The sequence below is a fragment of the Salvelinus alpinus genome, chromosome 18, assembly GCF_045679555.1.
Source record: "Salvelinus alpinus chromosome 18, SLU_Salpinus.1, whole genome shotgun sequence".
Classification (NCBI taxonomy): Eukaryota; Metazoa; Chordata; class Actinopteri; order Salmoniformes; family Salmonidae; genus Salvelinus; species Salvelinus alpinus.
This window is the reverse complement of record NC_092103.1, coordinates 29,015,143-29,030,667: the sequence shown is the minus strand read 5'-3', so window position 1 is coordinate 29,030,667 and position 15,525 is coordinate 29,015,143. Positions and strand designations below refer to the sequence as shown.

Below are 15,525 nucleotides of genomic sequence, written 5' to 3'. Positions count from 1 at the left end.
GTCAGAATTTGTGGGTTTTTGTTTGTCCACTCGCCTCTTGAGGATTGACCACAAGTTCTCAATGGGATTAAGGTCTGGGGAGTTTCCTGGCCATAGACCCAAAATATTGATGTTTTGTTCCCCGAGCCACTTAGTTATCACTTTTGCCTAATTGCAAGGTGCTCCATCCTGCTGGAAAAGGCATTGTTCGTCACCAAACTGTTCCTGGATGGTTGGGAGAAGTTGCTCTCGGAGGATGTGTTGGAACCATTCTTTATTCATGGCTGTGTTCTTAGGCAAAATTGTGAGTGAGCACACTCCCTTGGCTGAGAAGCAACCCCACACATGAATGGTCTCAGGATGCTTTACTGTTGGCATGACACAGGACTGATGGTAGCGCTCACCTTCTCCGGACAAGCTTTTTTTCTGGATGCCCCAAACAATCAGAAAGGGGATTTATCAGAGAAAATGTCTTTACCCCAGTCCTCAGCAGTCCAATCCCTGTACCCTTTGCAGAATATCAGTCTGTCCCTGATGTTTTTCTTGGAGAGAAGTGGCTTCTTTGCTGCCCTTCTTGACACCAGGCCATCCTCCAAAATTCTTCGCCTCACTGTGCGTGCTAATGTACTCACACCTGCCTTTTGCCATTCCTGAGCATGCTCCGTACTGGTGTTGCCCCGATTCCGCAGCTGAATCAACTTTAGGAGATGGTCCTGGCGCTTGGTGGACTTTCTTGGGCGCCCTGAAGCCTTCTTCACAACAATTGAACCACTCTCCTTGAAGTTGTTGATGATCCGATAAATGGTTGATTTAGGTGCAATCTTACTGGCAGCAATATCCTTGCCTGTGAAGTCCTTTTTGTGCAAAACAATGATGACGGCACGTGTTTCCTGGCCGGTAACCATGGTTGACAGAGGAAGAACAATGATTCCAAGCACCACCCTCCTTTTGAAGCTTCCAGTCTGTTTTTCGAACTCAATCAGCATGACAGAGTGATCTCCAGCCTTGTCCTTGTCAACACTCACACCTGTGTTAATGAGAGAATCACTGACATGATGTCAGCTGGTCCTTTTGTGGCAGGGCTGAAATGCAGTGGAAATGTTTTTTGGGGGTTTCAGTTTATTTGCATGGCAAAGAGGGACTTTGCAATTTATTGCATTTCATCTGATCACTCTTCATAACATTCTGGAGTATATGCAAATTGCCATCATACAAACTGAGGCAGCAGACTTTGTGAAAATTAATATTTGTGTCACTCAACTTTTGGCCACGACTGTATGTGTTATTTCTTAGATTATTAGGCCAGATTTTTTTTGTGTTATTACGTACAGCCGGGAATAACTTTTGAATATCAGAGCGGCGGTAACTCACCAGCATTATGACCAGGAATACGACTTTCTCGAATTGGATCCTTTGTTCGTACCCCCCAAGGCAGTTTAACTTCTTCGGGATAGGGTGGCGCTATTTTCACTTTGTAAAAAATCGTTCCCAAATTAAACTGCCTCGTACTCAATTCTTGCTCGTACAATATGCATATTATTATTACTATTGGATAGAAAACACTCAAGTTTCTAAAACCGTTTGAATTATATCTGTGAGTAAAACAGAACTCATTTTGCAGCAAACTTCCTGGCAGGAAGTGAAAAATCTGAAATCGAGGCTCTGTTCCAGGGCCTTCCTATTCATTTGCTTGAAATCTATGGATATACATGCACTTCATACGCCTTCCACTAGATGTCAAGAGGCAGTGAGAGGTGGAATGGGGTGTCTAGCTTGATCTGAGGTCGAACAAGAGCTCTTGGAATGACGTGACCACTATTTCCTTTGTTCAGCAAGGCGCGGGAAGGGACCCTGGATTGCCTTCTGAAAAGCTTTCGTTATAGACGGCTAATATCTCCGGCTTTGATTTTATTTGATACATGTGATAATATCATCGTAAAGTATGTTTTTTCAATATAGTTTTATCCGATTATTGAAAGTTTATCGGGAGTTTTGGCTTTTTCCGTTCTCTGCGTTTGGTGAAGATGGACAGCTTCGCGCCACTTGGCTAGCTTTGGTTGCTAATTCGACAGGAGAAAAGGACATTCTAAAACCAAACAACGATTGTTCTGGACAAAGGACCCCTTGTACAAGATTCTGATGGAAGCTCAGCAAAAATAGGAACCATTTATGAAGTTATTTCGTATTTCTGTGGAAAATGTTTAGTACTATTTTCCGCCCTCATTGCAGGCGCTGTCTCGCTATAACGTAAGCTGTATGTCGTACTAAAGTTATTTTTAGAATTCTAACACGGCGATTGCATTAAGAACTAGTGTATCTTTCATTTGCTGTACAACATGTATTTTTTAGTAAAGTTTATGATGAGTTATTTGGTCAGATTAGGTGAGTGTCAGAAATATATCCGGAGATTCTGGGAAAAAGTTGCTACGTTTTCACAATGTATAACCACGGATTTCAGCTCTAAATATGCACATTTTCAAACAAAACATAAGTGTATTGTATAACCTGATGTTATAGGACTGTCATCTGATGAAGTTTGTCAAAGTTAGTGAAAAATTATATATCTTTTTCTGTTTCTTTGCGATCGCTAACTTTTGCTGCTGATAAATGGGTTGTGTTTTTGGCTATTGTGGTAAGATAATATAATGCTATATTGTGTTTTCGCTGTAAAACACTTAAAAAATCTGAAATATTGACTGGATTCACAAGATGTTTATCTTTCATTTGCTGTACACCATGTATTTTTCATAAATGTTTTATGATGAGTATTTAGGTATTTCACGTTGGTCTCTGTAATTGTTCTAGCTGCTTTGGTGATATTTGTGATTGTAGCTGCAATGTAAAACTATGATTTATACCTGAAATATGCACATTTTTCGAACAAAACATAGATTTATTGTATAACATGTTATAAGACTGTCATCTGATGAAGTTGTTTCTTGGTTAGTGACTAATTCTATCTCTATTTGGGGGTTTTGTGCAAGCTACCTGTGCTGTGAAAGAAATGTCTGTGCTTTTTTGTATTTGGTGGTGAGCTAACATAAATATATGTGGTGTTTTCGCTGTAAAACATTAAAAAAATCGGACATGTTGGCTGGATTCACAAGATGTTTATATTTCATTTGCTGTATTGGACTTGTTAATGTGTGGAAGTTAAATATAAAAAATAAATTTCGCGCACTGCCTTTTCAGTGGAATGTGGGGGGGGTTCCGCTAGCGGAACCCCGGGGCTAGACAGGTTAACTGATTCCAGAGGCTGATCCAAAACATCGCCAGAGGAGAAGAGGTGTTCGGAGTGGACTTATCTGGAAGGATTTCCTTCCAATGACACATCAGGAATTGTAACACAATCTGTTTCACGGAAACATTGCTCTCTCGGGATGTACTGTCTGAGTCCGTATAGGTGGGTTCTCAGTTCATCGCGCATACAGGAATAAATATCTCTCTGGGAAGGAGGGTGGGGGTGTATGTTTCATGATCAACTACTCATGGTGTGATTGTGATAACATACAGGAACTCAAGTACTTTTGTTCACCCGACCTACAATATCTCGCAATCAAATACCGACCGTGTTACCTCCGAAGAGAGAATTATCTTCGGTTATAGTCACAGCCGTGTATATTCCCCCCTCAAGCTGATACCACGACAGCCCTCAAAGACCTTCACTGGACTTTATGCAAGCTGGAAACCACATATCCTGAGGCCGTATTTATTGTTGCTGGGGAATTTTAACAAAGACATTTTTAGGAAACCGCTGCCGAAGTTCTATCAACACATTGACTGTAGTACTCGAGCTGCTGAAACAGTCGACCACTGCAACTCCAACTTCCGAGATGCCTACATAGCCCACCCCTGCCCTCCCTTAGGCAAATCTGATCACAACTCCATTTTGCTCCTCCCTTCCTATAGGCAGAAACTCAAACACGAAGTACCCGTGCTAGCGACTATTCAACGCTGGGCTGACCAATCGGAATCCACACTTCAAGATTGTTTTGATCATGTTGACTGGGATATGTTCCGTGTACCCTCTGAGAATAACATTGATGGATACACTGATACAGTGACTGAGTTTCTCATGAAGTGTATAGGAGATGTTGTACCCACTCTGACTATTTAAACCTACCCTAACCAGAAACCGTGGATAGATGGAAGCATTTGTGCAAAACTGAATGCGTGAACCACTGCATTTACTCATGTCAAGGTGACTGGGAATATGGCCAAATACAAACAGTGTAGTTATTCCCTCCGTAAGGCAATCAAACAGGCAAAACGTCAGTATAGAGACAGTGGAGTCGCAATTCAACACAAGACGTATTTGGCAGGGTCTACAGACAATCACGGACAACAAAGGGGAAACCAGCCTAGTCACGGACACCGACGTCTTGCGGACAAGCTAAACACCTTCGCCTGCATTGAGGACAACACAGTGCCACAAAAGCGGCCCGCTACCAAGGAATGTGGGCTCTCCTTCTCTGTGGCCAACGTAAGACATTTTAAGCTTGTTAACCCTCGCAAGGCTGCTGGCCCAGACGGCATCCCTAGCCGCATCAGAGCATGCGCAGACCAGCTGGCTGGTGTGTTTACGGACATATTCAATCTCTCCCTATCCCAGTCTGCTGTCCCCACATGCTTCAAGATGGCCACCATTGTTCCTGTACCCAAGAAAGCAAAGGTAACGACTAAATGACTATTGCCACGTAGCACTCACTTCTGTCATCATGAAGTGCTTTGAGAGACTAGTCAAGGATCATATCACCTCTACCTTACCTGACACCCTAAACCATTTCAATTTGCACTGGCTACTTAAATAATGGGAACTAGTCCCTTTAATAATGTTTACTTATTTTGCATTACTCATCTCTTATGTACAGTTGATGTCGGAAGTTTACATACACCTTAGCCAAATACATTTAAACTCAGTTTTTCACAATTCCAGACATTTAATCCTAGTAAAAATTCCATGTCTTAGGTCAGTTAGGATCACCACTTTATTTGAAGAATGTGAAATGTCAGAATAATAGTAGAGACAATGATTTATTTCAGCTTTTATTTATTTCGTCAAATTCCCAGTGGGTCAGTAGTTTACATACTCAATTAGTATTTGGTAGCATTGCCTTTAAATTGTTTAACTTGGGTCAAATGGCCCATTCCTCCTGACAGAGCTGGTGTAACGGAGTCAGGTTTATAGGCCTCCTTGCTCGCACATGCTTTTTCAGTTCTGCCCACAAATGTTCTATAGGATTGAGGTAAGGGCTTTGTGATGGCCACTCCAATGCCTTGACTTTGTTGTCCTTAACTTCTTATGGCTGAAGGGGCAGTATTGAGTAGCTTGGATGAAAGGTGCACAGAGGTGCCCGTATTAAACGGCCTGCTCCTCATTCCCAGTTGCTAATATATGCATATTATTATTCATATTGGATAGAAAACACTCTGAAGTTTCTAAAACTGTTTGAATTAATGTCTGTGAGTATAACAGAACTCACATGGCAGGCAAAAAACCTGAGAAGTTCCACTTCCTGTTTGTATTTTTTCTGGGGGTGCCAATTTTCAACCAAGCTCTCATTGAAATCACAGCGAGTCATTGATGAGTTTTCACTTCCTATGGCTTCCACTAGATGTCAACAGTCAATAGAACTTTGTCTGATGAATCTAATGTGAAGGGGGGCCGAAGGAGACAGGAATGAGTAATCACTTCCACGGGCTGATCACGCATTCACCATGCGCCTTCACATGAGGAGGACCTCCGTTTCACCGCTCTTCTGAAGTCAATTTAATTTTCCGGTTGGAACGTTATTCAAGATGTATGTTAACAACATTCTAAAGATTGATTCAGTACATCGTTTGACATGTTTCTACTGACTGTTACGGATTTTTTGGACATTTCGTCACGTTATAGTGGAGGCGCTTTGTGACTTTGGAATTGTTTACCAAACGCGCTAACCAAAGTAGCTAATTTGACATAAATAACGGACATTAACAAACAAATCAAGCATTTATTGTGGACCTGGGATTCCTAGGACTGCATTCTGATGAATTCATCAAAGGTAAGGAAACATTTATCATGTATTTTCTGGTTTCTGTTGAGTCCAACATGGCGGCTAATTTGGCTATTGTTCTGAGCTCCGTCTCAGATTATTGCATGGTTTATTTTTTCGTAAAGTTTTTTGGAAATCTGACACCGGTTGAATTAAGGAGAGGTATATCTATAATTCCATGTGTATAACTTGTATTATCATCATCATATATTTATGATGAGTGTTTCTGTTGAAACGATGTGGCTATGTAAAGTCACTTGATGTTTTTGCAACTAGTGAATCTAGTCGCGTCAATGTAAACTCCGATTTTTTTATATTAATATGAACTTAATCAAACAAAACATGCATGTATTGTGTAACATGAAGTTCTTTGAGTGTCATCTGATGAAAATAATCAAAGGTTAGTGATTCATTTTATCTCTATTTCTAGTTTTTGTGAAAGCTATCTTTCGCTGGGAAAATGGCTGCTTATTGTGGTTTTGTGGTGACCTAACATAATCGTTTCTAGTGCTTTCGCTGAAAAGCCTATTTGAAATCGGACACTTTGGTGGGATTAACAACAAGATTACCTTTTAAAATGATATAAGACACATGAATGTCTGAGGAATTTTAATTATGAGATTTCTGTTTTTTGAATTTGGCGCCCTGCACTTTTTTTGTTTTTGTGATATCGATCCCGTTACCGGGATTGCAGCCATAAGAAGTTTTAAGCCATTTTGCTACAACTTTGGAAGTATGCTTGGGGTCATTGTTCATTTGGAAGACCCATTTGCAACCAATCTTTAACTTCCTGACTGATGTCTTGAGATGTTGCTTCAATATATGCACATCATTTTCCTCCCTCATGATGCCATCTATTTTGTAAAGTGCCTCCTGCAGCAAAGCACCCCCACAACATGATACTGCCACCCCCGTGCTTCACGGTTGGGATGGTTTACTTCACGGTTGGGATGGTGTTCTTCGGCTTGCAAGCATCCCCCTTTTTACTCCGAATATAACGATGGTCATTATGGCCAAACAGTTCTATTTTTGTTTCATCAGACCAAAGGACATTTCTCCAGAAAGTACGATCTTTGTCCCCATGTGCAGTTGCAAACCGTAGTCTGGCTTTTTTATGTCGGTTTTGGTGCAGTGGCTTCTTCCTTGTTGAGCGACCTTTCAGGTTATGTCGATATGACCTGTTTTACTGTGGATATAGATACTTTTGTACCTGTTTCCTCCAGCATCTTCACAAGGTCCTTTGCTGTTGTTCTGTGATTGATTTTCACTTTTCGCACCAAAGTACGTTCATCTCTAGGAGACAGAACGCGTCTCCTTCCTGAGCGGTATGACGGCTGCGTGGTCCCATGGTGTTTATACTTGCGTACTATTGTTTGTACAGATGAACGTGGTACCTTCAGGTGTTTGGAAATTGCTCCCAAGGATGAACCAGACTTGTGGAGGTCTACAATTTTCTTTCTGAGGTCTTGGCTGATTTCTTTTGATTTTCCCATGATGTCAAGCAAAGAGGCACTGAGTTTGAAGGTAGGCCTTGAAATACATCCACAGGTACACTTCCAATTGACTCAAATGATGTCAATTAGCCTATCAGAAGCTTCTAAAGCCATGACATCATTTTTTTGAATTTTCCAAGCTGTTTAAAGGCACAGTCAACTTAGTGTATGTAACTTCTGACCCACTGGAATTGTGATACAGTGAATTATAAGTGAAATAATGTCTGTAAACAATTGTTGGAAAAATTACTTGTGTCGCGCACAAAGTAGATGTCCTAACCGACTTGCCAAAACTATAGTTTGTTTGCAAGAAATTTGTGGAGTGGTTGAAAAACAAGTCTTTATGACTCCAACCTAAGTGTATGTAAACTTCCGACTTCAACTGTATATACTGTATTCTATTCTACTGTATCTTAGTCTATGCCGCTCCGACATTACTCGTCCAAATATTTTTTTATTCTTAATTACTTTGGATTTGACTGTATTGTTGTGAAATTGTTAGATTTTACTTGTTATATATTACTTTACTGTTGGCGCTAGAAACGCAAGCATTCCGCTACACCCGCCATAACATCGGTTAAACATGTGTATTTTACCAATAACATTTTATTTGGTTTAGCTGAACCATAGCATACCATCTATCCTCACAGAAATATGGACCAAAAACTCTAGGGGTGAAATCAGATTCAGTCACAAAAGGAGATATCTCCTCTCCAGGACTGGAAGTAAAACTTTTATATAATTTCAGCCAGTAATTTTGAAAGTGGTGCTCACGAGCCAAAATGGGTCCCGTAAAAAAAAAAGGTACTACATCTGTTTCGTATGATGTTACGTCCTGCTATGATTATTATTTATAATAACATATCATACTGACAATTTTTTAAAAGTGTACAATATGTTGCAAATTTGTTGTGCTTAAGATCCCGGGCTGCATCTTTAAGTCTAGCTCTCCAGGACCAGGGAAACCCGAAAAGCTGTTTCCCATGGATACTGTAAACCCAGGGAGAGTTGTTCAGGAACCCTTTCCCCTTTTAACATGCACCCTTTTTCCCTTATTTTTCTTTCCTTCTCCATTTTCTCCCCATTTTTCATGGTATCCAATTGGTAGTTAGTCTTGTCCCATCGCTGCAACTCCCGTACGGACTCGGGAGAGGCGAAGGTCGAGAGCCGTGCGTCCTCCGAAACACAACCCAGCCAAACCGCACTGCTTCTTGACAATGCCCACTTAACCCGGAAGCCAGCTGCACCAATGTGTCGGAGGAAACACTGTACACCTGGTGATCGTGTCAGCGTGCATTGCGCCTGGCCCGCCACAGGAGTCGCTAGAGCGCGAAGGGACAATAACTTCCCTGCTGGCCAGCGTCCACTCTTCTGGGAAGGGTTCCCACTAGATGTTGGAACATTGCTGCGGGGACTTGCTTCCATTCAGCCATGAGAGCATTAGTGATTCATCACGCCAAAGAACGCGTTTCCACTGCTCCAGAGTCCAATGGCGGTGTGCTTTACACCACTCCAGCTGACGCTTGGCACTTTGTATGGTCTTCTTAGACTTGTGTGCGGCTGCTCGGCCATGGAAACACATTTCATGAAGCTCCTTACGAACATTTATTGTGCTGATGTTGCTTCCAGAGGCAGTTTGGAACTTGGCAGTCAGTGCTGCAACCAAGGACAGACGATTTTTACGCGCTTCGTCACTCGTTTGTTCCTTTCTGTGAGCTTGTGTGGTCTACCACTGAGCCATTGTTGCTCCTAGATGTTTCCACTTCACAATAACAGCACTTACAGTTGACCGGGGCAGCTCTAGCAGTGCAGACATTTGGAAACGTGGCATCCTATGACTGCTACGCTGAAAGTCACTGAGCTCTTCAGTAAGGCCATTCTACTGTCAATGTTTGTTTATAGAGATTGCATGGCTGTGTGCTCGATTTTAAACGCCTGTCAGCAACTGGTGTGGCTGAAATAGCAGAGTCCGCTAATTTGAAGGGGTGTCCACATACTTTTGTGTATATATAGTGTACCTTCGACCTTCATTTGAAAAGAACTTCGCTTGGAAAACAATAAAAAGCGGCAGTCGTACTGTTTGTCCGTCTTGAGACACCGTGGCCAGTATACACTTCCTCAAAATAATTAGACTTAATCTAAGAACTCGGAATCTGTCATGAATTGTGATGTTTTTGCTGAGGAGATCTTAGTCACTCAATGTTAGATTTAACTTCCGTGTTTGGTGAAGTGAAGAAATGAGCATGAAAACGAGTCATGTCTCGTTGAATGATGACAAACACTTCATTGAGGAGTCCCTACTGTTGACCAATCACCAACGAAGGGGCATAGACTTTGGCTTGCCTCGAGGGAAAAATTCTTGCCTGATGCCAAAACGTCACAAAATGTCGTCATAATATATGCATAAACTGTTTCGGATGGGAAGCTTGCAGAAGCCTTTAGAGTTAGGCAGGAGATGTGAAGATGGCGCCGAAGAACATGGCTGACGTTTTACATTCTCCCAACCAATTCTGCAATTTATCTTATTTTTTAACTTATTAGGCAACAACACATCTGCCACGCTGATCCTTAACACTGGGGCCCCTCAGGGGTGTGTACTTAGTCCCCTCCTGTATTCCCTCTTCACCCACGACTGCGTGGCCAAACACGACTCCAACACCATTGTTAAGTTTGCTGACGACACAACAGTGGTAGGCCTGATCACCGACAACGATATGAGAGCCTATAGGGAGGAGGTCAGAGAACTGGCAGTGTGGTGCCAGGACAACAACCTCTCCCTCAATGTGAGAAAGATAGTGAAGAGGCGACTCCGGGATGCTGGCCTTCTAGGCAGAGTTGCAAAGAAAAAGCCATATCTCAGACTGGCCAATAAAAATAAAAGATTAAGATGGGCAAAAAAGAACAGACACTGGACAGCGGGATTCTGGCCTTCTAGGCAGAGTTCCTGAGTCGCCTCTTCACTGTTGACGTTGAGACTGGTGTATTGCGGGTACTATTTAATGAAGCTGCCAGTTGAGGACTTGTGAGGCGTCTGTTTCTCAAACTAGACACTCTAATGTACTTGTCCTCTTGCTCAGTTGTGAACCAGGGTCTCCCACTCCTCCTCCTTTTCTGGTTAGTGCCAGTTTGCGCTGTTCTGTGAAGGGAGTAGTACACAGCGTTGTACGAGATCTTCAGTTTCTTGGCAATGTCTCGCCTGGAATAGCCTTCATTTCTCAGAACAAGAATAGACTGATGAGTTTCAGAAGAAAGTTCTTTGTTTCTGGCCATTTTGAGCCTGTAAACGAACCCACAAATGCTGATGCTCCAGATACTCAACTAGTCTAAAGAAGGCCAGTTTTATTGCTGCTTTAATCAGCACAACAGTTTTCAGCTGTGCTAACATAATTGCAAAAGGGTTTTCTCATGATCAATTAGCCGTTTAAAATGATAAACTTGGATTAGCTAACACAACGTGCCATTGGAACACAGAAGTGATGGTTGCTGATAATGGGCCTCTGTAGATATTCCATAAAACATCAGCTGTTTCCAGCTACAATAGTCATTTACAACATTAACAATGTCTACACTGTATTTCTGATCAATTTGATGTTATTTTAATGGACAAAAATGTGCTTTTCTTTCAAAAACAAGGACATTTCTAAGTGACCTCAAACTTTTGAGTTTTATATATTTTTTTACCTAACTAGTTTGCAGAGAGAAACTGACGTGGACTTAAATTCCTTTGTTTCTCTCGCTGAACTTCAAAAAGGATTCTGTTGTATTCTGCAATCAAATGTTTTTGCAACATACAAAGAAAGCTAAATGATGCTACCTACTGCTGTTTACAGCTTTTTATTTATTGTGAATAGTGTTTACAAAACTGCTTATGAAACCTATTATGCTAAATTAAGGAGGGTGGGGGGTGTTGGTGTGTGGTTTGTGTCTTGGTGTTTTATAAGAAGCAGTATGTTTAGCCTCCAGCTGTGCAGTGACTTCATGATAGAGCAGCTAACTCCTTATTGTTCAGGGATAAAGAAAAAGAGAAAGGGAGAGTGTGTGTATTTATGTGTAGGCTTCATCAGTATGGTATTTCTAACAGCTGGTTTCAGTTAGAGCTCACAGCCAGAACTTCCTGGGGCCTTGGTGTGTGTGTGTGTGTGTGTGTGTGTGTGTGTGTGTGTGTGTGTGTGTGTGTGTGTGTGTGTGTGTGTGTGTGTGTGTGTGTGTGTGTGTGTGGTAACAATAGAGAGTATGGAGGAAGAGCTGCTCAGCCTCTCACACACTTTCTCTCCTTGTGCAGTGAACACACACTCCCTGCACAGGCAAACACCTATGTTCTTGTGGTCCTCATTATTTTTGTTTTATTTGACCTGCTACACAATGGGACCCTTATTGTGTGTGCTATGTTAGTTTTTTCCTCAACTGTAGTCAGCGACTCAATGTAGCATGTTGGTCTGCTGTGAACAAAAATAAAATTTTGTGATGGCGAATTCATCAGTGACCCCTCATAATCACAACACAAGGAGTTCTACTATGACTTTGGAAGTGCAAGGCTGGACGAACCAAGTTTCGGGTCCTGGGATGGAACATTTTAAAGGCCCATCTCTTGGAAATGGAGAGAACGTTAAACAAATGTTCTGCAATTCTACACATTTTATCATGGGGCAGAGAGAGAACTTTGCAGTTTTAAAGTTTAAATTGTAGTACATTTATGCCTGTAATTTTTGCATACCAATATCCATCCCAGGCCCAGGTGGCCAAGGTTTACACAAACTGTAGATTAATAATATTGTATTACACTCTCTAAACTTATTCCACGGAGCCCTTGGCCAACATTTGTTTGATCTGTTAGTAATATTAATTCTAAAAATAATCTACTCCCTGCAGTACATCCGCAGTCATCCCTGTCAACTTTGAGAAACCCTGCATTATACCCGTCACACACGTTCTCTCCCCCTCTATGGCACATCTTACTACTCCTCTCTCGACCTCTAGGTCACTTTCCACCTCAAGATTCTTGTCCCTACACAGATACTAGACCTCTCTACTCCTGCAAATTGCCATGTCCATTTTTAGCCCCCTCGCTTATCCCTTCTTCCTTCCTGTCTCACTTCCTTTGAGTGGAGACTGACCCCTGAGCTGTTGTGGTTTACGTCAGTGTTTCCCTTATATGCATTTAGCAGTGGTGCACTGCCGCTGCTAAATTGTGGCCAGGGTTTCGGGAAGGTAAAACATTTTCAGTGGAAGCTTAAACGGCTAAAACCAGATATAAAGTATGTAGAAAAGATTGAGAGCAATACAGTTTTTAAAATTTGATTATATTTGAGAACTAACAATCACCAAAATAAAAACTACAGTCAGGGAGAATCTGAAATTCCAAAAATGTCACGGCATGGGCCCCACATTGATTTGTTTCAGTAACTCAGATAGCATAAGAGCAAGGCATAAGCCATGACCATTGCAGAATTGCAGGAGATTAGCTTTGAAACTGCAATTTGTCTCTTAGCCCCCATGACAAATGTATAAAATTGCAGGAAACAAGCTTCAAAACTGTAAAATATTCTATCTTCCTCATGGTGAAATGTGTATAATTGCAAGAAATTGGTTTTAAAATAAAGCTGAAATAAAAAAACATTTTATTTTAGTCCGCAGCCAAGAGGGCCTCTAAAACTGCACCATTGCCCATGCCCATGCCCATGCCCACTACCACTCCACCCCTTCCACCCCGCTAAATTTGCCACGGCTGCAGAAAAAAAATCCTAGGGGAAACACTATGTTTAAGCGCTGGCTTTTCTAAAAGCAACCGTTCCCACACATAAACCCTAATGTAGAGAGACGTGCAGCTGGGGCCTGACTGATACACTCACCACATAGGGGGGTGTGTGTGTGTGTCTGTCTGCATACATTAATCTGACCCAGACCCATGTGGAGAGTCATCGGAATTCACTCTCTCAACCTCTCACACTCTGTAACACACACACACCTATTGCACACACATCCTCCCTCGTACGTCCCTCCACAGACACCCCTCTTCATACCCGTTTCACGATATGTCATATTTGTCCATTAAATCTTTTTTAATATGTAGTGCATGCAAACAATGAATCAAAGTCGTATGTTTTAAATCACTTTCGCTCGCTCTCTCTAGTATCTACAGATGAAGTGGCCCATGCTGGATGTTCCTGGAACTTCTGCTTTAAAAGACCCTCGCTCTCCCTCCCCTGCTCACATGGTGAGTGTGTGTGCACTACAGTCTAGTGACTGTGCAGTGACATCACTTGCCCTGACACATAACATGTAAAAGGACAACTGTACGTAGCAAGTAAGCTTCTAGCTACATACTTTACTGAAGTACCTTGTTTGTATTACAAAACTTACCGTGGTTAGTTTCCCTGCACTGCTACTATCAGCCATTTAGCATGTCTCCTGGAATATCTCCATGCTCACTCACACACACACACCCTCCTGACCTCCCTCAAACCTGCTGTAGACAGACACTAGCAGGAATGTTAAAGCTGAATGGTGTTAATCCGTCCAGAGACAATGAGGACTTTAGCACCTCCGGGTGGTGTGTGTAGCGATGGCTGTGTGTGTTCTGATACAGAGACCAGGACCGCGCGTGTGTATGAGATGAGTGTGTGTATGTAACGGAGTGTGTGTTGGGTATCTGAGGATATCCCTGAAGACCTGGTGGAGGACTCGCTCCCTCTCACTGATACAGCCAGTCAGCCCAGAAACAACCCCAGGCCCTAGGGCCAAGGCTCATGTCGATTTGAAAGCATTGTATAGCTGTTCCAAATCTAATCCCTCTCTATCTCCCTCTCTTTCTCTCTCTAGTCCAATAAGGTACCAGTGGTGCAGCATAGTCATCTGTCCCCCTTCTCCCCACTCCTGTCCTACAGTCCAGACCCCTTCCCCCCACGGACACCCCCTCCTCACCTCTCAGCTGACACGGGTATGAAAGTTCCTCTCCTCTCTCATCCCTCTTTCTGCTTTTGTCTGGAATACTCAGTATTAATGTTAAATCCTAGGTGATTCACATTTTACGTTTGATATCTGTCAGATGACACTTGTTGCTATATAACAACAGATTTATATGTTGCTCTCCCCTCTCCAGGTCTTCCCCCCACCCCCCACCCAGCAGAGCTCTCTCCTTACTACCCTCTCTCTCCTGGAGGCATGGAACACATGACACACCCGCTGAGCTGGCTGTGAGTCACACACACGCCCATTCAAACTCTCATGATAAATACAATAATGGTTTAGTTTATTTTGCCAACATTTTTTAGCACACCATATGCTATTACAAAAGTGACACTGTTACCCCTCCCTCGTTTTCTGTCTCCAGGCAGGGCCAGTCCATGTACGGTATTCCAGTGGGGGGGTTTAGACCATCCTACCCTGCAGCTCTCGCCTTGAACTCTTCCATGTCCAGGTACAGCTCACCTAATCACTTACACACATCCACGTATCACTCCTCTGGAGACTACATACTGTGAAGACTGTACTTCTGTAAAGATTGCAAACATGTCATTTAATTGTTATTTATGTTTGTGGTATGGTGTGTGTTTGACAGCTTTGTGTCCAGTCGTTTCTCACCCCACATGGTCCCGCCTCCCCAGACGTCAGTCCCCCACCCTGCCATCGTTTCCACGGCGATCAAACAGGAACCGAGAGATGACAACCAGCACGGGTACGTACACACACAGCTCTTTAAACCACACACCTTTCTCACACCCCTGTTGCTGACTCCGTAACTCTGTGCTGTGTTGTGTGTAGGAGGTGTGCTGTGTCTATGGGGGACAGAGAGAAGGAGGAGAAGAAGCCTCACGTGAAGAAGCCTCTGAATGCCTTTATGCTGTACATGAAGGAGCAGAGACCCAAGGTGGTGGCTGAGTGCACCCTGAAGGAGAGCGCTGCCATCAACCAGATTCTGGGACGCAGGGTGAGTGGCAGTGTGTGTGTATGCGTGCTCACAAACGGTCATTGTTTGTATGATGTGTGCGTTCATGCTGAACGTTGTGGTCAATGACCTA

At 42.7% G+C, this 15,525-nt stretch overlaps 1 protein-coding gene across 3 annotated transcripts in view; it reads left to right on the top strand.

Annotated features, from left to right (window-relative positions):
* Window positions 1-15,525, top strand: part of LOC139544124 (transcription factor 7-like 1-B) — a 28,699-nt gene that overhangs the window by 11,395 nt on the left and 1,779 nt on the right. For 2 of the 3 annotated variants that reach the window (XM_071350904.1, XM_071350903.1), the window contains exons 4-9: window positions 13,638-13,721; window positions 14,327-14,444; window positions 14,607-14,700; window positions 14,838-14,924; window positions 15,066-15,182; window positions 15,269-15,434. In XM_071350904.1, the coding sequence (XP_071207005.1) occupies window positions 13,638-13,721; window positions 14,327-14,444; window positions 14,607-14,700; window positions 14,838-14,924; window positions 15,066-15,182; window positions 15,269-15,434 (666 nt within the window). The remainder of the gene's footprint in view (window positions 1-13,637; window positions 13,722-14,326; window positions 14,445-14,606; window positions 14,701-14,837; window positions 14,925-15,065; window positions 15,183-15,268; window positions 15,435-15,525) is intronic. The other variant, XM_071350905.1, reaches the window with a different exon arrangement.